Source organism: Kogia breviceps, chromosome X (assembly GCF_026419965.1).
Source record: "Kogia breviceps isolate mKogBre1 chromosome X, mKogBre1 haplotype 1, whole genome shotgun sequence".
In the NCBI taxonomy this organism is placed as follows: Eukaryota; Metazoa; Chordata; class Mammalia; order Artiodactyla; family Physeteridae; genus Kogia; species Kogia breviceps.
In genome coordinates, this window is record NC_081330.1 from 133457305 (window position 1) to 133479127 (window position 21823).

Here is a 21823-nt window from a genome sequence, read left to right on the forward strand (position 1 = left end):
GTCCCCAGCCGGTGTGATGATGGTGCCGCAGAGGACCACCCAGGACGGCTTTGAGGAGCACTTCGGCGTGAACTACGTGGGGCACTTCCTGCTGACCAGCCTCCTCCTGGACTCCCTGCGGGAGTCGGGCGCCCCCGGCCGCAGCGCCCGGGTGGTGACCGTGTCCTCGGCCACGCACTACGTCGGGGAGCTGAACTTGGACGACCTTCAGAGCAGGTGGGTGCCACTTGCCGGGGGTCTCGGGCGCCGCCGGGACGGCCAGGGTGACCCGTCAGCACGGCGCAGCGGGCAGGGTGCCCGTCCCGGGTGATGGCAGTTCACACCCCCAAACGTCTGGAGGTCGGCCTGTCTCGAGGTGAGAGCTGTGTTGCCCGACACAGGCCGATCTGGGAGATGCTGCGGCTTTGGTTCCGGACCACAGCAGTGAGGCAGATAGCGCGCGAGTTTGCTTGCTTCCGAGGGCATCTACAAGTGATGCTTTCGCTAGGCTTTAGTAAGTGTGCGGTAGCATCACGTCTATAAAAACAACGTGCACGCCTTCGTTGAAAACTACCTTGTTGCTAAAAAGTGCTAAGCATCCTCTGAGCCTGCGGTCAGTCATACTCTTTTTGCAGTACTGACGTCAGAGATCCCTGACGTCAGAGATCGCTGTAACAAATATAATAATAATGGAAAAGTTTCAAATACTGCGGGAATGACCAAAACGGGACACAGAGACACAAAGCGAGCAGATGATGTTGGGAAAATGACGTAAATAGACTTACTCAGCACGGGGCAGCCCCAAACCTTCGACGTGTAAAAAAAATGCAACATCGGTGGCGCGCAGTAAAACGAGGTCTGCCCGTGTTAATAATTGTTTGCTAACTGGCACTTGCACATCCGTAGCAGTCTATTTATATTTATGCTTTGAGGTAAATCCTGTGATTATCCTCTTTTTATAATTGAGGAAACTGAGAAGCATATATTAAAAAAATTTTATTTAATTGAGGTATAGTTGATTTACAATGTTGTGTTAATTTCTGCTGCACAGCAAAGTGACCCCATCATACATATATATATATATATATATATATATATATACACGTTTTTTTCTGTGTTCTTTTCCATGATGGTTTATCCCAGGATGTTGAGTTAGAGTTCCCTGTGCTCTACAGTAGGACCTTGTTGTTGATCCATCCTAAATGTAACAGTTTGCATCTGCTAACCCCAAACTCTCAGTCCATCCCTCCCCCTTCCCCCTCCCCATTGGCGACCCCAAGTCTGTTCTCTGTGTCTGTGAGTCTGTTTCTGTTTGGTAGGTAAGTTCCTGTGTGTCATATTTTAGATTCCACATATAAGTGCTATCCTGTGCTCTTTGTCTGTCTCAGACGTCTGGTCTCCAGGACTGGGGGAGGATGAAGTCCTGTTGCTTTCAGCCCCCAGTTTGTGGGTCACCTGTGCTGGGGCTGTAGGAGACCTTCAGGGTGTGTGGGTCTCGTGGAGGACCAGCCCCGTGTCCTCTGAGCCGGGCCAGCATGGGTGTCACGGACGTTCTGGGGTCCTGATGGAGTTAACGGGCTGACCTCATTCGCGGCCGTTTCTGAGTTTTCCCCGTTTTCCTCTCAGCACGTGGGTGTGCGTAGCCCCTCAGCCACCCCGGTGCTTTCCACCCGGGGCGCGCATAGCAAGGAAGAAAATGAAAAGGACCCTGAACCTGGAGGGATTCTCATGTCGCCTCAGGTACTCACACAGCAATGTGCCTGCCTCTCCCCCTGGACTCAGCGCCCTGTGTTTTAACTCCTGGGGTCCAGGCGTCCCTCAAAGGGGCGTCTTTGGACAGGGTGGCTCTCTCATCGGCATGGGTCCCGGCTCAGGGTCTGCAGAGGGTATAGGGTCGCCAAGCGTTTTCTGCGTCTGATGGGGGCATGACTCCTCACGGCTCATGAAAAACAGCATCGTGACAAGGGGACCCGTATACGGCGAGGGGTGCGCCTTTCAGGAATATTCTCGTCTTTTTCTCCTTTGAATACAGGTGTAGAAACGTGCGAGAGAGAACGCAGGTGTGTGCACCCGTAGCTTCCTTTTGCTAAAATGAAGCTTTTTATGGCATCGCACAAAACTCTGCCATTTGCAGAGAAGTAATCTCATGCATGGCTCAGCAGGAGTGTGTCAGGAAGTGGTGATAGCTGCCCTCCTGTATTTGTTTACATTTTCCTGTGTCAAATCACAGCAGAGGCATCTCGTGGTATCATTTTTTTCCCTAAATGGTTATCCAGAGGGGATGAGACTGTTTAGGACTGTGCTTTTCAAGGTGGGGTCCCCAGAGCAGCAGCATCTGTATCACCTGAGAAGTGATGGATGATACAGGTAGATGCTCAGACCCCACAGCCCCCACCTGTGAAATCAAAACTCTGGCGGTGGGAAAATAATCTGAAAAAAATATATGTGCGTATACACACACACACATATATATACACACATATATAACTGAATCACTTTGTAGTACACCTGAAACTACACAATACTGTAAATCTTACTCTGTATAAAATAGATCACTAAGAAGAACCTGCTGTAGAGCACAGGGAACTCTACTCACTGCTCTGAGGTGACCTGAACGGGAAGGAAATCCAAAAAAGAGGGGACGTAGGTATACGTAGAGCTGATTCATTTTGTTGTACAGCAGAAACTAACACAACATTGTAAAGCAGCTCTACTCCAATAAAAATTGTTTAAAAAGACAATAAAAAGGTATTTCCTAGCAGCCTGCCCCCTCCAAGTAAATTTTATGTATACCTTACAGTGTATATTTTACTTCAGACCATATGCCAAATATAGCCTTTTCATTCTATAGTGAACATACAGAAAATTACCTTTAAAAAGAACCAAAAGAGCCCAACTCACTCTTGTTCCATTTTAAAGGCTTGACAGTAGACTGTTAAAATGTTAAAACTGTGTTCAAAACAAAACAAAACAGCTCTCCGGGTGTGCCGGCCAGGCATTGGGAATTTTAACACGCCCTCTGAGGGGCTCTTAATGCATGCTGACATTTGAGAACCACTTGGGGTGAAAACTTGCTGCCTTTCGGGGTTAAAAAAAAAAAAAGTGAATTCTTGGCTCGCACCTGATGTAAACACCGCTGGTGATGACGGTTAATTGCTAAGATTGATTTGCTGGCTTGAATAAGGAGCGTTCTTGTCAAGCATAAATCACTTGTAAAAGCATAAAGTGTTCCAAACGCAGGTGGGTTGTTAACACACGAGAGGGCTTGTCACCTCTGCCTGGCTGCACTCAGTCCCTCCTCCTACAGAAGAAATTCCAATGGAGGAGTTGGGCAGAATCTCTGGAAAATTGTACTCAATGAACAAGACTCATGATGTAGTGGATAGCTTCAGTTAAAAAAAAAAAAAGTTATATTTAGTGGGAAGAGGGTGAAAAAGCTATATACTATCTAAGTAAAAAACTTACATATTTCATACTTGTATATCTATAATATTTAATTATATAATATGTAAATGATATAAAATACTGCAATATTTATGTAATTATGCAATTCTGTGTTTATAATTACAATTTACATTAATGTGAGAGGGAGAGAGAGACTGACTTTTTTTTTAAAGGTATCAACTGCACAAAGCTCTGTTACATCTTTTTTAAAAAATTGCCACACAATAGTATATAAGTTATAGGTGGACAACAGAGTGATTCACAATTTTTTAAGATTCTGTTCCATTTACGGTTATTATAAAATATTGGCTGTATTCCCTGTGCTGTACAGTATATCCTTGTAGCTTATTTTATTTTTAAATTATTTTTTTTTTGTCCGCACCATGTGGCTTGTGGGATCCTGGTTCTCTGACCAGGAATTGAACCCACACCCCCTGCAGTTGAAGCACAGAGTCTTAACCACCGGACTGCCAGGGAAGTCCCCTTGTAGCTTATTTTATACATCATAGTTTATGTCTCTTACTCCCCTCCCCCTGTATTACCCCTCCCCCCTCCTGCTCCCCACTAGAGTTGGACTTGTTTTTAGAAACTACCTCCCATGCTTGGAGGGGCTGACAAGGTCGACCAGCAGGCCAGAGATTCAGGGAAGCGGTGACGTTTGTAGTCTTGAACCTAAAGACTAGGTGACTTAGGTAGAATTTCTGTGCTGTGGTGTTTGAGGCCAAATCCCTTCTTCTTTTGGGGGAACCTCATTCTTTGCCCCTGAATGCCTTCACCTGATAGGACGAGGCCCACCCACAAGGCCGAGGCTCACCTGCTTTACACGCAGGCTACTGGTTTCATGGTTCACCTCCTCTGAAAAATAACTTCCTGGCACCATCTAGACTGGCACCGGACCAGACACTTGAGCGTGGGCACGTGACATGACACAGACGTGGGCAAGGCATTCTGTAGGTGATGCGCCCTGGTGTCCAGGAGATGGGTCTGCCTACTACCCACCGTGCACCCTGACTTGTCTCCGTGCTCAGCCTCCTGCACCCACGGGCACCTCGGGACCCAAGGGACCCTCTGCGGGGGTTGCATCAGAGGTGCCCCAGCTTCCTGCCAGCCCTGAGGGTGACCGCACGGGAAGACCCCTCTGCACCTCTCCTGCGGACAGCTCCTCCTGCTTTATCCTTGGACGCTCCCCTCTTAATGCAGGCAGCTGTTTGTTTCCTGGGCTGCCCTCGGCGAGGAAAATGGTACCCTCCTACCTCCTCTCCTTGGACCCAAACCAAAGCGAGTCCCCCATCTTGACTCTTTTTTTTTTTTTTTTTTTTTTTTTTTGCGGTATGTGGGCCTCTCACTGCTGTGGCCTCTCCCGTTGCGGAGCACAGGCTCCGACGCGCAGGCTCAGCGGCCATGGCTCACGGGCCCAGCCGCTCCGCGGCACGTGGGATCTTCCCGGACCGGGGCACGAACCCGTGTCCCCTGCATCGGCAGGCGGATTCTCAACCACTGCGCCACCAGGGAAGCCCCCATCTTGACTCTTGACCTCGGAAGAGATCAAGAGATTAAGATTTGCTGTTAGTGGCAAAGTTAACAGAACCCTCTGGGTGCAGGATTGGCTACGTCCTGTGTCACCAGCCAAGGTGCTTTGGGTACAAGTGTTTCGTGTCCCTGGGTCTTGTGGCTCCGTCCACAAAGGTTCCGACTACAGACCAGGGCTCAGAGTGGACTTTCATTGGGTTCCTCACAAGTACACTCTCCTCATGGCTTCCTCTCCCCCCCAAGAAACTTACATCGTATGGGGTTACTTCCTCTGAACGTAGAAAAGTCTCCTTATTTTTATTGGCTTTCTGTCTTCTCTGTTCTTCCGTGAAGCAAATCAGCGAAGTCCACGTTCTTATGGTTTGTACCAAGTAACTTTTGCTTTTTTCTTTTCTGGCCACGCCGTGTGGCTTGTGGGACCTTAGTTCCGTGACCAGGGATCATACCCAGACCACGGCAGTGAAAGTGCCAAGTCCTAATCACTGGACCGCCAATTCCCAAGTAATTTTGCTTTTGTAAAACAGTGGTTACTGTATGAGTTTCCTGGGGCGGCCATGGCAAAGGGCCAGAAATTTGGGTACCTTAGGACAGCGGAAAGTTATTGTCTCACCCTCCTGGAGACTGGAAGTCCACGAGCAAGGTTGGCTGGTTAGGCGGGGTGGGTCCCTCGTGGAGGCCCTGGGAGGGAACCCACCCAGGCTCAGTCTCTTCCGGGCTTCTCTCCAGCTTCTAGAGTTTGCTTTATGGCACGAGTCATATTGGATTGTAACCCACCCAGACAACCTCACTTTAACTTGATCACCTCTGTAAAGACCCTGTTTCCAAGGAAGGTCCTATTCTGAGGTCCTGGGGGTTAGGACTCTAACAGAACCTCTTCTGTTACTGGAAGAGGGGGGAGACCATTCAGCCCACAGCACGCACCATTGGTCGCCCCCCAGTGGGTAGATCCTTAACCTTTTACGGCTCACGTTATTTCAGCCTGACCTTGCTTTGGAGACACAATAATCATTGACATGTTACGGGCACGGCCCTGTCTTGTCGTGAAAATAGCTGTCTTGGTTTGAGTTTCCCAAGCTCATTTCACTTTGGGGCAGTTTTTCACTCTTTGATTCATAAGTAAGTCTTCACATCCTCGTATGTCGCTGGCTGTGGCACCTCTGGGGTGAGATGTCGTGGTGTAAATGTGCTGTCCTGCGTTGACGTGATTTTCACTAAACATTTAGCATGTTCAGTGCGTGTCCTGGGACCCCTTACAGGCAGCCGGCACCCTTGCCGTGCTTCTGTGACCAACTCTAGCAGGTGTTTGGACGAGGCTGGAATTCACAGGTGGCCCTGCCACATCCCGGGCTGTCTCCGCTGACTTCCCTTCGTGGAAGGACAGAGGCTCCTCTTAGCTCACGATATTTTCAGAGGTCCTGGTGGGTGGTCTCTCTTTCCTTCTTCCTCCGTCATGTTAAACCTAGGACACCAAGGCAGAATGCAAGGCTGTTGTTCGTCTCCTCAAGAGAAAACTTCCGTTTGGAGCTGAGGGATTATTTACTTAGCGACGTACTGGATGTGGGTCCTACTTGCAGACCGGTCGTTATCGGGCTCGACCAGCATCCAGAACGCGCCGGTTGGAAACTAGGTTATGGGTAGTACGTGGAGTTTGCATAATTGTGTTTGCCACGTGCTGATGTGTTACTGTCCCAGAATTGAACTTCTCAGGGAAGCAAATGGGACTTACTCATATGAAGTGAGCATCACACAGTCAGCTGTCTTACTGGAGTGGGACTGAGCCATCACACACACGCACACGCACACACACGCACATACACGCACACGCACACGGCACGGTGTCCATCAAGGTAATCGATGAAGAGCTCCTTTCTTATAATACACTGTCCAGGCCGGTTGGTTTTTCTCTGATCTCCAACGGCAAGAGGGGAATAATGTTTTCTATAATACGCTGAAAACACAGACCTCAGACACCCTTAATCATATCCACATTCAGGGTCATGTGTGTTTCACTGGGGTTTTCCTTCAACAGGAAAGCTCAGTGAATTAATGGTTTTCAAGATATTGTCTTATAAATCCCATAGTCATAGGCACGATTTCTCATGGGATTGAGGGAGTTCAGGAAACGGACTCCTCGTGAGACACTTAAAATAATGCAAAATGGTTTTCTAGGACAGGTGGGTGATAGTTTACTTGTGGGCAGTAGAGAGCAGTGCTGAGAAGGAACCTTGACCACTGGTGTGGAAGTAGTTAAAAAATCAATGGCACTGAGTAGAAAGCATATGGATTAATATGTTGTAGGTCAAAGGTGGAAAGCCAGTGAGAAAAGCCGTCTTTAAGGTAGGATGGAATATATATATATATATATATATATATATATATATATACACATATATACACACACACAACAAACATATATATATACACACATATATACGTACATGGGTATGTATGTATATATAGACACACATATATAGACACAAACATGTATATATGAATATGTATACATATATAGAGACACATGTATATATGAGTATATCTATAGACATAGACACATATACATATATATGAGTATAATATAGGCACATATATAGACACACATATACGTATATATATGTAGACATATACATATATATGAGTATATATATGAGTATATATGTAGACACAGATACATCTATGTATATATGAGTATATATACACAAATATAGATGCACATATATGTATGAGTATATATACATATGTCTGTATACACATGTATACACACATTCATATACGTATATGTGTATATGTGTATATACAAATATATATACACACTCCCTCATGCAGTGTGATTGATGGCCATTTCTTGGTGGAGGAGAACACTGTGAAATCACTATGGAATTGATTTTTCATTCTTCTTTGAGCTTTGTAATTTTTTTTACAACCAATATATATTTCTTTTATAATAATGAAAAATTAATATTATCCTTAAAAAGTTCTCCCAAGGTATACCTTTGGTCCTACTGAAGGGGACCAGAACATGCCAGCCCCAAATGTACCTCTTTGATACATGGGATCTTTTGAGCTAAAGGCAATTGAGAACAAGGAGACCCAGGAAACTCTCTTTCCTCTCCTCCCCCCCCACCCCCAATTGTCTAAAAAATAAAGTATCAATTCACTGTTTTGTAAAGGAAATTTACATTTATCCAGGGATTTTCCATTTGTAGTAATGTCTCCATTCCAGGAAGAGAGCTACTCCTGGAGATGACTCTTTTCATCCGAGAGACTCTTATGTGCGTAACAAGACAGTCCTTATTTATATACACACATTTCTTCCCTTCCCATTACTTGCGTCCTCCACCCAGAATCTCAAAACCCCTTTTCCTTTGTTTGCCCTAAGATGGTATATAAGCCTCTATCATCTGGCCACCTCCTTGAATCACATCATTTTGGGAATTCCTAGATGTATGTGTGTAATTAAAACTGTTTTCTCTTGTTAAACTGTCCTTTAGCAGTTTGATTTGCAGGCCCCAGGACAGAACCTAAGAGGATAGAGGGAAAAGATTTTCCCCCCTACAATACTTTATTAAAATGTAGGTTTTACGTGTGTATATTTTAAAAAGTAGAAATATGTGGGTGTGCATTTATTGTCATAGGCAATAGTAATTTTGTCTTTGATGAGAACTTGAAAACCTCATTTGCTTAGCGGAAATGTATGACCTGCTACGTTCCTGGCATCTTGCTAAGCATGGGGGCACTAACTGACCATGTGCACTTAGCACCTGGTCTCAGGTGGCTCAGTGTAGCTACTTCAGTGGGTGTAGATCGGCTGTCAGATCAATGCCAGATGCAGAACAAGTACCGTCCTCAGTCTTGTAAATGTCACATACTGTTTACATGAAACACAGGTGTCAAAAAATCCAGTGTCCTCTTCCCGACCAGAAAGCCATGCTGCTTCAATTTAGGATAGAAATTCCCATCTCTAAGTAATGTTTTCCTAGTTTTTAATCAAGAACCCCTTTGAGGATTATCGAGTCTTTGATTCAATACACAGGTTTGCATATGTTGTGTTCAGAATATCATTTTTCACCTTTCCTTCTCTTGTCTATAAGGTAGAGAAAGTGATGGGGGTCTGAATATGCAAACTCAAAATATGCCACTTTGACATACAGGTTATTTTGAGCTTCTCGAGAAGCAACAGATGCAGAAGAATGCCTTTCTGGAGCCTTCCTTATCTGAGTAAAAGCAGAAACTTGGGAGAAATGAGGACTGCCCAACTCTTTGGGGTTTTCTCTTCTTTTCCATGAAGTTCCCCATACGTGTAAAATTAGAAGTAAAATTGGTATACTTCTCTCTTTAATCTGACACTTGGTGGTTTAATTTGCAGGCCTCAGGTACAGAACACAAAAGCACAGGAGAAAAATTTTTCCTCCCCGACAAAACGGCTACCACAAGACTGTCTCTACTTTTGTTTCAGATTGACTTTCAAATTAGTAATAAAGTAGTTACATCAATAGATTATTATTTATTGAAAACAAAGATATATTTTTATGGTTTCTGTTCTACCTTTTGACGCCATTCATTACAAAAGCAACGTATTAAAAATCTCATGTTTCTAATCAAGCCATGCAGACATTTCATGAATTTTTTTCTACCTCTGCTTAAGTTTGTGGATTGATTCTCCCTTTCAGCTGCCTTCTGCCTGTTAAATTTGCATCAGTCTCTTCATTGTTTTAAACACCAAGTGTCTCTGCCATTCCTCCGGGCTTTATTTGTAAACTTTCATGGGGAATCATGTCCTCTTGTGTATCGGCTTTGATTCTTTTCCAGCTCTACTGTGGATGTTTATTCATCTTTAAATCCACCAGGGAACCTCTCTTGAAATTACTTGTACTCTTGATTTTTTTTTTCCTCCTGTAGAGAAATGTATTGACTTTCCCCCCCACATAGTATATTTAGAGAATTTCCGTTCTCTCTTCTCCATGCTGCCGTAGAAAACCATAGTTATATCATTTGTCAATTTACCCTTGAGGAATTTGCACAGTTATGGTTCCCCCTCTGCTTTCTAAATTCAGGATTCCCGTTTCCTCCCAAACAGCCCTGGTAATTCAGGAGCAAACGTGTGCATGTGGTGTGGAAATGGCCCAATTCCAAGGTGAAAGTTCAGCCTTTCTCTCCCCCCACTTAGTAACCCTCTCTTTCCTGGAGCTCTCTCCTCTTCTGGGCGGAAGAGACAGGAGGAATCTGCCAAAAACCAGTATCTTGATGGTAATTGGGAGGTTGTCGTGGATCCAGGGAGGGCATCTGTGCTCAGAACTGCGCTATATTTTTGTCTTAATTCCTCCCTCCAACAGAATTTGGGGTTGATTTTCCAGCTTAAACTGCATGGACCCAAGGCCAAACCTCAGAGTTTGCCTGTGGCCTCTTGTGACGGGGGGCTGTGTGATGGGCATGTCGTGGAGACATGCTGATGAGGAAGAAAGATGCTACCCAGGCAACAGCGGGAGGCAGGACCCAGTCCGAAAGGGGGTTGATGTGGTTGTCACATAGGAACAGACAAGCGCCCATGTGTGCAATTTACAGAATTGAGGTTTTTCAGAAAGTCTCACTCGGCACCTAAGCATACAAGGCTTGATTTCTCTGATACCCTTTCTTGTACTGTTTTCTACGTTCTAATATTTCCCTTTTCCTTTTATTATTTTTTTCCCTTTCTCTGCTTTCCTTGGTCATGTTTTCTCAGTTCACTTTTCGGAATCATTTAGTCAATTTAGTTTATTTATTGAAATCTTTCTTTTTTTTCGTGGGGGGGGGTGCGTTGGGTCTTTGTTACTGCGCGCAGGCTTTCTCTAGTTGCAGCGAGCAGGGGCTACTCTTTGTTGCAGTGCACAGGCTTCTCATTGCAGTGGCTTCTCTTGTTGCAAAGCACAGGTTCTGGGGCTTCAGTAGTTGTGGCACGCGGGCTCAGTAGTTGTGGCGCACGGGCTTCGTTGCTCCGCGACACGTGGGATCTTCCTGGACCAGAGCTCAAACCCGTGTCCCCTGCGTTGGCAGGCAGATTCCCAGCCACTGCGCCACCAGGGAAGTCCCCATTTATTGCAATTTAAAATTCCTATTTAGGGCTTCCCTGGTGGCGCAGTGGTTGAGAATCCGCCTGCCAATGCAGGAGACACGGGTTCGTGCCCCGGTCCGGGAAGATCCCACATACCGCGGAGCAACTAAGCCCGTGAGCCATGGCCGCTGGGCCTGCGCGTCCGGAGCCTGTGCTCCGCAACGGGAGAGGCCACAACAGTGAGAGGCCCGCATACCGCAAAAAAAAAAAAAAAAAAAAAATTCCTATTTAGGAAGAGCCTTTGTCCGTTGAATTCCAAAGAGTGTTTTCTCTGCGTTTCATGCGATGACTCCGATTTCCTTCTTTTCATCTTTGTGTGAAACTCCCACGAGGGTGAATTCCGTGGATGGATTTTCTCCCAATTTAGGAGACACCTCTGAGGTTGAAAGTGAAAGCAGTGTAGATTATGGGGCACATCACACCGGAAGAAGGAACTCAGGTGGGGCTGTATTCGTATCCCATAAAATTCAGGAAAAGGAATTATGGGCCTGAAGAAAGTGACTAATCCCTAACGAACGAGAAACGATGTGTTTTGCCAGAAAGGCATCCCCGGTTGTCAAGATGTTGTTTCCCCCCATACCATAATCTGCAACGACAGGAAGGCAAAGTGGACAGGCTGCGTCCGAGCAGGACACGCGTCAGGGCCTGGCTCCCAAGCGCTGGGCATTCGGAGGGGAGGAGAACGCAGTCAGTTCTCAGAGATGGAAACAGTTCTCGTAGCACACTTGAACTCAGGTGTGTGGGTAGCTGCCCTCAGCCTGTAGCTGGAGATTGCCTCCCCGGCCGGGCGCGGGCACAGTCGGGGCCAGCTGCCCGCGTTTCACACCCTCTCCCGCTTTGCTTCTGCAGCCACGGCTACTCGGCGCACGCGGCCTACGCCCAGAGCAAGCTGGCCCTGGTGCTTTTCACCTACCACCTGCAGGCGCTGCTGGAGGCCACGGGCAGCCCCGTGACCGCCAACGTGGCCGACCCCGGCGTGGTGGACACCGACCTGTACAGACACGTCTTCTGGGGCACACGGCTCTTTAAGAAGCTGTTCGGCCGGTGGTTTTTCAAGGTAAGGCTGCGATGGTCAGGTGTGTCGCCGCGGCTTGTGTGCCCCGACGGGCCCACGTGTGCACAGCTTGGTTTCGCTTTCCCGAAGCGGCGGGGCTTTCTGTTCTCGCGCCCGGGGGGGGGGGGGTCCTCAGGACGACGGGCGCCCTCGTGGCCTGCGAGCCCGTGGTCCCACTGCCGAGGTAAGCAGCGCCGAGGCAGAACGCTCCCCGGTGCGTCCACGCCGGTGTCGGCGTGTTTTTGTTCTCGTCGTTGTTCGAAAGGAGGAAAATCGGTTTCGGCCAGAGGCCGGCGGCGGGCTTGTTGTTGCTCCCAGAGGCCCCGGTCACGCGGGCGTGTCTGAGTCGCGGGGCCGATGGGTCTCAGAGTCACGGCTTGAAGGCGCGGGCGGCATCCGGCCTTGTCCCCGTGGCCCCTCCCCGGCCCCGGTGTGCGCGCTCTTGACGGGCGCGGGAGGGACACCCGTCGGCCTCCGGAAGTGAAAGCCGTGCGTCTTCCCGCCGGGTCTCCCTCCGCTCGGGGGACGACGGTGCGCGCCGCCCGCTCGTGTCCGCGCCGCCCGCTCGCGTCCGCGCCGCCCGCTCGTGTCCCCGCTGCCCTGCGCGCCGTCTCCCCTGGCGCGGCGCGGCGCCTCCCGTGGGCTGTTTGTTCCCTCTCGGCGCGCAGTCGGCGAGCCGCGCGCTGTGAGTTTCGGGGTGCGGCACAGCGACCCCCTTCTGCACAGACCCGCGCGCACGCCTGCTCAGAGTCTGTTCCCGCTTCGGTTGTTGCAGAATGCGGAGTCGAGTTCCCTGTGTTCTTTGGCTTAAAGAACAAGGCCCTTGCGCTTTATCCGTTCTGCCCGTGAGAGTTTGCCTCTGCTAACCCCAGACTCCCCCCAGTACGTCCCTCCTCCTGGCCCTTCCCCCCGTAACCGACCGTACGTTCCTTCTCTGAGCCTGTCGGTTTCTGTTTTGTAATTAAGTGCATTTGCGTCGTCTTGTTTTGCTTGCACGTGTCGGTGACACCCCACGGCGTTTGTCTCTGACTTACTTCACTCCGTATGAGAATCTCGAGGTCCGTCCATGTATCTATACGCGCATGACCGGTTATTGTGAGATGGTGAGTAGACTTCCCTGTGCTCTACAGTAGGGCCTTGTTGGTTTTCTGTTTTATGTACAGCCGCGTGCACATGTCAGTCCCAGCCCCACCCAAGGCCGCTTGGAGGGCTCATCTGGGTCCCGCTGAGCCCTCTCCACGGCGCATCGGACACCCAGGGCACGGCACAGCCGTGGCCGAATGCCGGGGCGGAGGGCGGGCTCTCGCAGTACACGTGAACCGGACACGGGGGTCAGGCCAGCAGGCAGGAGCTGGGGACACACACAAGGCTCAGTGGCAGGTGCCTCCGCCGCCACGGACGTGGCGCAAATGATGCCGAAGTGAGAAACGGTGAATGCCGGGCCCCTCGCATCCCTCCGATGAGAGCTTCCCCGCGTTTCTGTTTCGGTGTCTCTCCTGCCCCATTTTGCCCACCTAAAGTGAGCCCTGACAGTCTCGTATGCAGGGGTCTCTGCGTCTTTTTTTCAACGTTTGACTCCATTTATAGTTATTAGAAAGTATCAGCGACGTCCCGGGTGTCGTACGCTATATCCTTGGAGCTTATTTTATGCCTAATAGTCTGTACCTCTTAATCCTCTTCCCCTATATTGCCCTTTGCGGTGTGTGTTTCTTGAACAAACTTCCTTTCTGGTGCAGTTAGACTGTTACCCGTTTTACCCTGATAAGTGCAATAATCATAAGAAAAACTGACATCGAGTCCGTCGCCCTCTGCACGAGATACAAGCTAAAAATAATTCCTTTGTATACATTTGATCCCCAAGTAACCCGGTGAGGCCCATAAAGACTGTGCTTGCCGTCATTTTACCGTCCACACTGGAAGCATAGGGGTGCAGTTACCTACCTGCCCAAGGAGGCCCCGTGCCCCTGTAGACACATTGGTGTTTCTGTGATTATTTCTTGTTTTTCTTTAAAGACGTTGTTTTCTATTTTTGTATTTTTTTGTGCTTTTTATTGAAGTGGAGTTGATGTACAACGTTGTGTAAGTTTCAGGTGTGCAGCACAGTGATTCAGTTTTATGCAGATATTTTATATATATATATATATATAGAGAGAGAGAGAGAGAGAGAGAGAGAGAGAGAGAGATTCTTTTCCATTATAGGTTAATAGAAGATAGTGAACATACTTCCCTGTGCTGTACAGTACTCCTTGTTGGTTATCTGTTTTATATATAGGGGTGTGTATCTGTTAATCCTCAAAGCCTAATTTGTCCCTCCCCCCCTCTCCTCCTTGGTAACCATGACTTTGTTTTCTGTGTCTGAGTCTGTTTCTGTTTCATAAATAAGTTCATTTGTATCATTTATAAAACATTAGATTCCACATATAAGTGATATCATATGGTATGTGTCTCTGTCTGCCTTACTTCGCTTAGTATGATCATCTCTAGGTCCATCCATGTTGCTGCCAATGGCATTATTTTGTTCTTTTTCATGGCTGAGTAATATTCCATTGTATACATGTGCCCCATCTTCTTTATCCATTCATCTGTCAATGGACACTTAGGTTGCTTCCATGTCTTGGCTATTGTAAATAGAGCTGCAGTGAACATAGGGGTGCATGTATCTTTTTGAATTAAGAGTTTTCTGCAGATATTTGGGATTGTTGGATCACATGGTAGCTCTGTTTTTAGTTTTTTAAGGAACCTCCACACTGTTCTCCATAGTGGCTGCACCAATTTACGTTCCCACCAACAGTGCAGGAGGGTTCCCTTTTCTCCACACCCTCTCCAGCATTTATTGTTTGTAGACTTTTTAACGATGGCCATTCTGACGGGTGTGAGGTGATACCTCATTGTGGTTTTGATGTGCATTTCTCTAATAATTATCGATGTTGAGCAGCTTTTCCTGTGCCTGTTGGCAATCTGTATGTCGTCTTTGGAGAAATGTCTGTTTAGGTCTTTTGCATGATTATTTCTTTAGGATAAATTCTTAGAAACGAGTTTGTTTCTCTAGAGGCTATGCACATTTAAAATCTGGTACCCAAATTCCCACAACACAGTTCTGCTGACAGTTTTCTAGTGTTTTGCCCCTAGACCATATGTGGCCCCATTTAACTCTGCATTTTTTTTCCCCGTTAGCAGTAAGATGGTATGTTTACGGGACAGGACAGTGTCTGGCTTCTTGTTAGGATTACGTCTTTCTTTTCTCTGACCGTCACCTTTCAGTGGGCTGTGCTGATCGGCTTCCACAGTCTTGGCGGGTGGACCATATTCATTTCTTCCTCACCACGGGGTCGCGGAGATTAGAATCGATCGCCAGAGCCCTGGAGGGGAGGGTGGATGCCATAGATGACAGTGGTTGTCCTGAGTTCTCCACCACGGGGCTCTCCTCAGTGCAGCGTTTTGGGGCCACCGACGGAACCCAGATTCGGACAAATAGGAATTAACAGTTCCAACGGGGCCCCAGCATCCAGCCAACACCAGCTGTAATTACATCTTCGTCAGCAGGCCGTCGAAACCCACCTCTCCTGAATCACCCGGTTCACCTTTGTGGTTCCGTTTAAAATCTAATTTCCCTTTTGTGAATGTGACAACTTGTGCGAATTCTTGGTTCTTGTCCTCTGGGGACACTTATCTGTGTGTGTGTGTGTGTGTGTGTGTGTGTGTGTGTTGCGGAGGGGAGCTGATGATTCAGAAAAAGCTCTTCTGTATATTAGGGACACAATCACTTGTTTCATTTTCCACGATGGGTCCCCAGAATTCTTGTGCCTTCTGGTCTTAGAGAAAGTACTTTTTTGCCAGAATGAGTCAAGGGGTTAACATTTTTTTTTTCTTGTTGTAAATTGTTTCGTTGTTTAACTTTCATGGTTTCTGGGCTGACGTGATTAGAAATTCCCCTCCAGTATTTTTACCTGTGACAACAACTGAACCCTCAGTCAGCTCAGGCGACGTCCGCAGGGGGTGACGCAGGAGGACCACAGGTGCTGATTCCTGTTCAAGCCGGGAGCCCCGTGTCCTAGGGTCCGTCCTCCTCTGCTGACTGCACACCATGACGGTTACTAAAACCGCCAGCCACGCCGTTCACGAAAGGTGTTTCCTAAAAACCTACCCTCGCTTCCGTCCGTTCTGAGTTTACTTTTATCTACACCGTCACGCTCCTGTCTTGCGTTTCCTGACTCTGAGCTGATTATCTTTGCAGATCACCTCTTAGATGGTTTTGCAAATCGAGAAAAACGGGCGTCTAGGAGGAGGAGGTCTCCTGTGTAATCATTTGCGCACATTTTCGTACGTTTAGGCGGTGGTCATCTTTTCACCACCGATGTAGACATCGTAAGAAGACTTAATTTGGGAGGGGGAGGGGTTTTTTTTCTTGGAGTATGGTTGCTTTACGGTATTGGGTTAGTTTATACTCTACAGTAAACGGAATCAGCTCTACGTATACATAGATCCCCTGGGAGGGAGGATTTTTAATTTAAGTCAGGGAGCATCAAGATTTCAGACAGTGCCGTTCTCTGTCTGCATATAGGTCATCTCTCGTTTTGACCACGTCTTTCTTCATGCGTGCGATACTGTGGTTTGTAATAAGAAATATATGTACTTGGTCTTTGTCCCCATTGCTGGAACAGAGCTCCTAAAACCCTTGGAGTTTCCCAAGCGATGAGAGCCTGAAAGGTGTCTCTTGTTATGTTCATGAGGTGTGCCCTTTGGAACTCACTTAAGGATGGTAGCTGGTTGCCAGGGTAACCAACCAGCGACTAAAGGGTTGTAATTTTCATTCCCCCCCACCCCGACCTCCCGGGAGGGGGAGAGGGGCTGGGGGGTTGAATCCATCACCAATGACAAATAATTTAATCAGTGGTGCCTGTGTCATGAAGCCTCCATAAAACCCCCAAAGGTCAGGGTTCAGATAGTTTCCTAGTTCGTGAAAACATGGAGGTATCAGGAAAGTGACAGCCTGGAGAGGGTTTGGGGGTCCCCTGCCCCCTCCCCAGATCTCACCCTCTGCATCTGTCCCATCTGGCTGTTCCTGAGTTATCTGCTATTATAATCAACCGGTGATCTAGTGAGTAAAATATTTCCTGACTTCTGTGAGCCATTCTAGCAAATTAAATGAACCCCAGAAGGGGTCATGGCAACCTCCCACCTATAGCTGGTTGGTCCGAAGCACAGGTGACCACCTGGCATCGGAATTGTGGTAGAGGGAGGGGGTAGTCCTCCCTCTGAAGGACTGAGCCCTTCACCTGGGGGGTCTGAGGCTACCTCCAGGTAGGCGTGTCAGAATGGAATTGAATTGTAGGACACCCAGCTGGAGTCACAGAACTGCTTGTTGGTCTTGGAAAAGCCACGCTTGGGAACTGGTGATCAAAATCTTAGAGCTTTTCAGAGGTGCCTTATTAATTCTCCATAAATGCCCATATATTTATTGCATTTATTCCTAATTATTTTATGAAATGCCGGTGTTTGTTTCAGTTCTGAATTGGGTTTGTTAAAAATATTACAAACTCTGAACACAACAGAATAAATAAAATATTTAAAAGTCAATAATAAATGAGCACACATGTCATCACAGCATCTGCCACGCCGTGCTTTTCTCCAGATGCAATTTCCTTCCTCCCCGGAGACGTGACCCCTATCCCAGGTGTGGTGTCACCCATTCTCCTGTTTCTCATTACATGGGTGTGTCTCTGAAATTTAATTTTGCATTTTTTCATCCTGACATAAGTAGAGTAATATCTGTGATTTGCTTTCTTTGCACCATAAATTTGTTTTCTGGGGTCGTTATAATAAATGACTATAAATCAGGTGGGTGAAAACCACAGACATCCACCCTCCCCCATCCTGGAGACCAAACGCCTGAGGTCAGGGTGTCCCAGGGCCGCGCTCCCCCCGAAGGCTCCAGGGGAGGGTCCTTCCCTCCTCTTCCAGCTTCTGGGGGCTCCAGGCGTCCCTGGGCTCGTGGCCGCCTCCCTCCCGTCTCTGCCTCTGTCTTCCCGGGGCTTCTCCTCTGTGTCTGGGTCTCTCCTCTTCTTTGTCTTAGAAGGACCCTGTCACTGGATGTAGGGCCACCCTCCTCCAGGGGGACCTCGTCTCAGACCTTTCACTGCATCACATCTGCAAAGACCCTGTTTCCAAATACAGTCCTGTTCAGGGACTAGGGCTTCAACCTGTCTTCTGAGGGGTCACAGTTTGCCCCAAAGCACTGAGTATTACATGTTGGATGTCTGCCCATGTTTGACGCATATGTAGAAGTAGGTTATTGATTTCCATCCCTGTGAAGTCATTCACCTGCACATACATCATGGTTCAGATTCATTCTCAGGGTCAAGGACACTTGGGTTCTTTTCCGGTTCTTTCCTGTTACCGCAGCTTTGCTGTCATGGGTCCTCCGCGGATCTCCACATCTCTCTTTCTGTAGGGGATGTCACAGGCAGTGACATTTTAAGGCTAGAAGGTTCTCACGTGTTCACGTTTCCTGGGAATTCCATTTGGTTTTCCCAGTGCACAATCCAGGTACTGAGAATTCCCCGTGGTTTACGTCTTCATCATGTGCGTTAAGCGTTGGACTTTTCAGTCTCTGCCAACTTGGGTCAACCGCCAAGCTCTTCAGTCCTGGAGCAGGAAGTGGCATTTGCTGTGTTTGAATTTGCATTTGCGTTTTCTGAAATATCCTTGTGGTTGAACGGTCTCCGCGGGGTTATTTGGCATCTGGATGCTGGCTTCTGGGAAATGCCTTTTCCCCATTTTTCTAGGGGGTGTTTAGCCTTTCTGGTTTGGATTCATCTCTGTTCTTTATTCTGGCTGCTGATTTGTATCAGTTATGTATGTTGCCGTTACTTTTTCCTTTGTATTTTCTGCTTCAAGAACATACAAAAAAGTAATATTGTATGGTTATAACCAAAGATATTAGAACATAGGAGAAAAATATTTTGGAAATGGAGAAACAGAAAAATAGATACATGTATATCTGTGTTTATATCTGCACACACGTACATATACATCATACATATATATGGAGTATGTGGCATATATCATTTGTGGAACGCACATTGATTTATAACTTCTTAGATGCACATAGTTATATGGAAGATTATTTATTCAAGGGATATGATTCCTTCGCAAGTAATTTTGATATATTAAGAAAAACTGGGCTTCCCTGGTGGCGCAGTGGTTCAGAATCCGCCTGCCGATGCAGGGGACACGGGTTTGAGCCCTGGCCCTGGAAGATCCCACGTGCTGCGGAGCAACTAAGCCCATGCACCACAACTACTGAGCCTGCACTCTAGAGCCCACAAGCCACAACTACTGAGCCCGTGTGCCGCAACTACTGAAGCCCGTGCGCCTAGAGCCCGTGCTCCGCAACAAGAGAAGCCACTGCAGTGAGAAGCCCACGCACCGCAAAGAAGAGTAGCCCCCGCTCGCCGCGAAAGCCCGCGCGCAGCAACAAAGATCCAACGCAGCCAAAAATAAATGAATGAATGAATAAATTGACAAAAAAAGGAATATTAAGATTCCAAAATTTCTATCACATTATCGGAAGAATCTCATTATAACGGCCTCACTGATAACAATGTTCAGTATACTCTGAGCCTGTACTGCCTGTGGTGATGGCTTTATGATTCATTGTCTGTGGGAACATGGAAATATAATTTCAAAATATAGGAAAACAATGTTAAAGAAAATAAATGTCTATTTCATTTTTTAAAAACAACAAAAAAAGAATAGACAAAAACGTTGATTTTACCAATTCCATCACTGACATCTTCTACTTTCTAATAGATTTTCAGTCTCAATTTTTTTTTTTTAGCCGTATGCTTATTTAATCTGCATATATGGATCAGACTGTCTCCTTTGACTGTGTGCTGCTTTTGAAAATGTCCCCATCTACTCTCTAGGCAATTAAATAGTAGCTCATGTATAATTTGTCCTGGTAACTAATTTGTCATTTTGAAGGGAAAACATCTAGTGTTTCTCTCTGAAGAATACTTATACCTATTATCATTTGAATATTATACTTTATCATATGCTATGTTGTATATCATTCATAGCTTGCTTTTTTTTTTTTTTTAGAAAGTTATATATTTATTTTTGGCTGTGTTGGGTCTTTGTTGCTGTGCGCGGGCTTCCTCTAGTTGCGGCGAGCACGGGCTGCTCTTTGTTGCAGTGCGTGGGCTTCTCATTGTGGTGGCTTCTCTTGTTGAGGAGCTCGGGCTCTAGGCACGTGGGCTTCAGTAGTTGTGGCACGCGGGCTCAGTAGTTGTGGTGCATGGGCTCAGTAGTTGTGGCGCACGGGCTTAGTTGCTCCGCGGAGTGTGGGATCTTCCCAGACCAGGACTCGAACCCGTGTCCCCTGCATTGGCAGGCGGATTCTTAACCACTGTGCCACCAGGGAAGTCCTCCTATCTTACTTTTTAAAAAATAAAGTATCAGTTTAATTTTATAAAAACCTGACCTGTGGGGCACAGGGTTAGGCAACTATGGGTTGGCTGCATGGTTTTGAGAATAAAGTTTTATTGGCATGCACGGTTGCTTTCATGTTACAAAGGCAGAGTTGAGTAGTTACAACAGAGACCAAAAAGCCCACAGAAGTCAAAAGTATTTCTGATCTGGCCGTTTGCAGACGAAGTTGGCTGGCTCTGACCTAGAGAGGTGACTGCGTTTTAGTTTCCTTTCGCTCCCTTATTTGGACATTCCCTAGAAGGGGTGGTCTTTGTTTCTAGAATGATTCTGACCCTCGTGGAGCCTTATTCTGTAATATCCTGTGGGATTCTGTTCCCCAGCGACTTCATTGACCACTTGCTTACTGGATATTTATCCTGGAGCTGGAGATCCCCTTTCTGTGCTGTTTTTTGACAAGTGTGGATGGTAAAGTTTTGATGATTTGTTTAAACACACACACACACACACACACAAAACGGAAGAAAGAAAAGAGAGAGAGAATTAAGAAGGGTTTCTATTTCCTGCCCTTTAGCTTCAGAATAGTCTAATTGTCATGAGAAGCTTTTGAAAAGTGGACTGATTCCCTTTGAAAACTCTCAGGGTTTGGGAATTTTCAGAAAAGGAATTCTAAGTCAGCTTTCAAAATGCCTTCAATGCTTATTGCTTGGTTCAGGGTTTCTTCCTCTTCTGTGGTTAGTTCTGGCAGCATTCTCATGTCAATAGAATCATCTGTTGCAAGTTTTAGAATTAATGTGTTTTTACTAAATCTCTTTCCTCCAGCTCAGGAATGCTCCTGATTCTTTGAATGAAATCAGCTACTCCCCTGGGCTCCTTTTAGACCTTCGTGAACTCTTTTCAATTTGCTTTTTCATCAGCTCACCTTTTAGTCTCTCAATTGTCAAGCAAAGGATTTTAAGAATTTTCAAATTTTAAGTTCTTTCACTAGCAAAACATCCACGCTTAGACTAACTCACTCCCTATTCCTCCAGGAATCCCTCTACATCCTGAGAGAGTATGTGTTGTTCTTTCTTTGTGGTCCAACACCGAGGTGAAACTGTTACCTACGAATCATTGTTTAAAAATCTTTTGATCATCACATGCACATTTGGATTTAAAATGGGCAACCACAGGGCACCGAGTAATGGTGCTTTTATATATAAGAGAGGAAATTATGGAAACTGTAGAATTACATAGTGGATGTGTAGTTGTTACCATGGCAATAAAGCAAAAGTGATGTGAGTTGTAAAGAGACAACAGCT

The 21823-nt window shown here is 46.8% G+C and overlaps 1 protein-coding gene across 3 annotated transcripts in view; it reads left to right on the forward strand.

Moving 5' to 3' along the window:
- DHRSX (dehydrogenase/reductase X-linked) overlaps positions 1-21823 on the forward strand; it is a 285141-nt gene that overhangs the window by 152128 nt on the left and 111190 nt on the right. For all 3 annotated transcript variants that reach the window (XR_010838592.1, XR_010838593.1, XM_059050689.2), the window contains exons 5-6: positions 9-216; positions 11888-12095. Coding sequence is in view for 1 of the 3 variants with exons in the window: in XM_059050689.2 (XP_058906672.1) it covers positions 9-216; positions 11888-12095 (416 nt within the window). In the remaining 2 variants the exon portion in view is untranslated. The remainder of the gene's footprint in view (positions 1-8; positions 217-11887; positions 12096-21823) is intronic.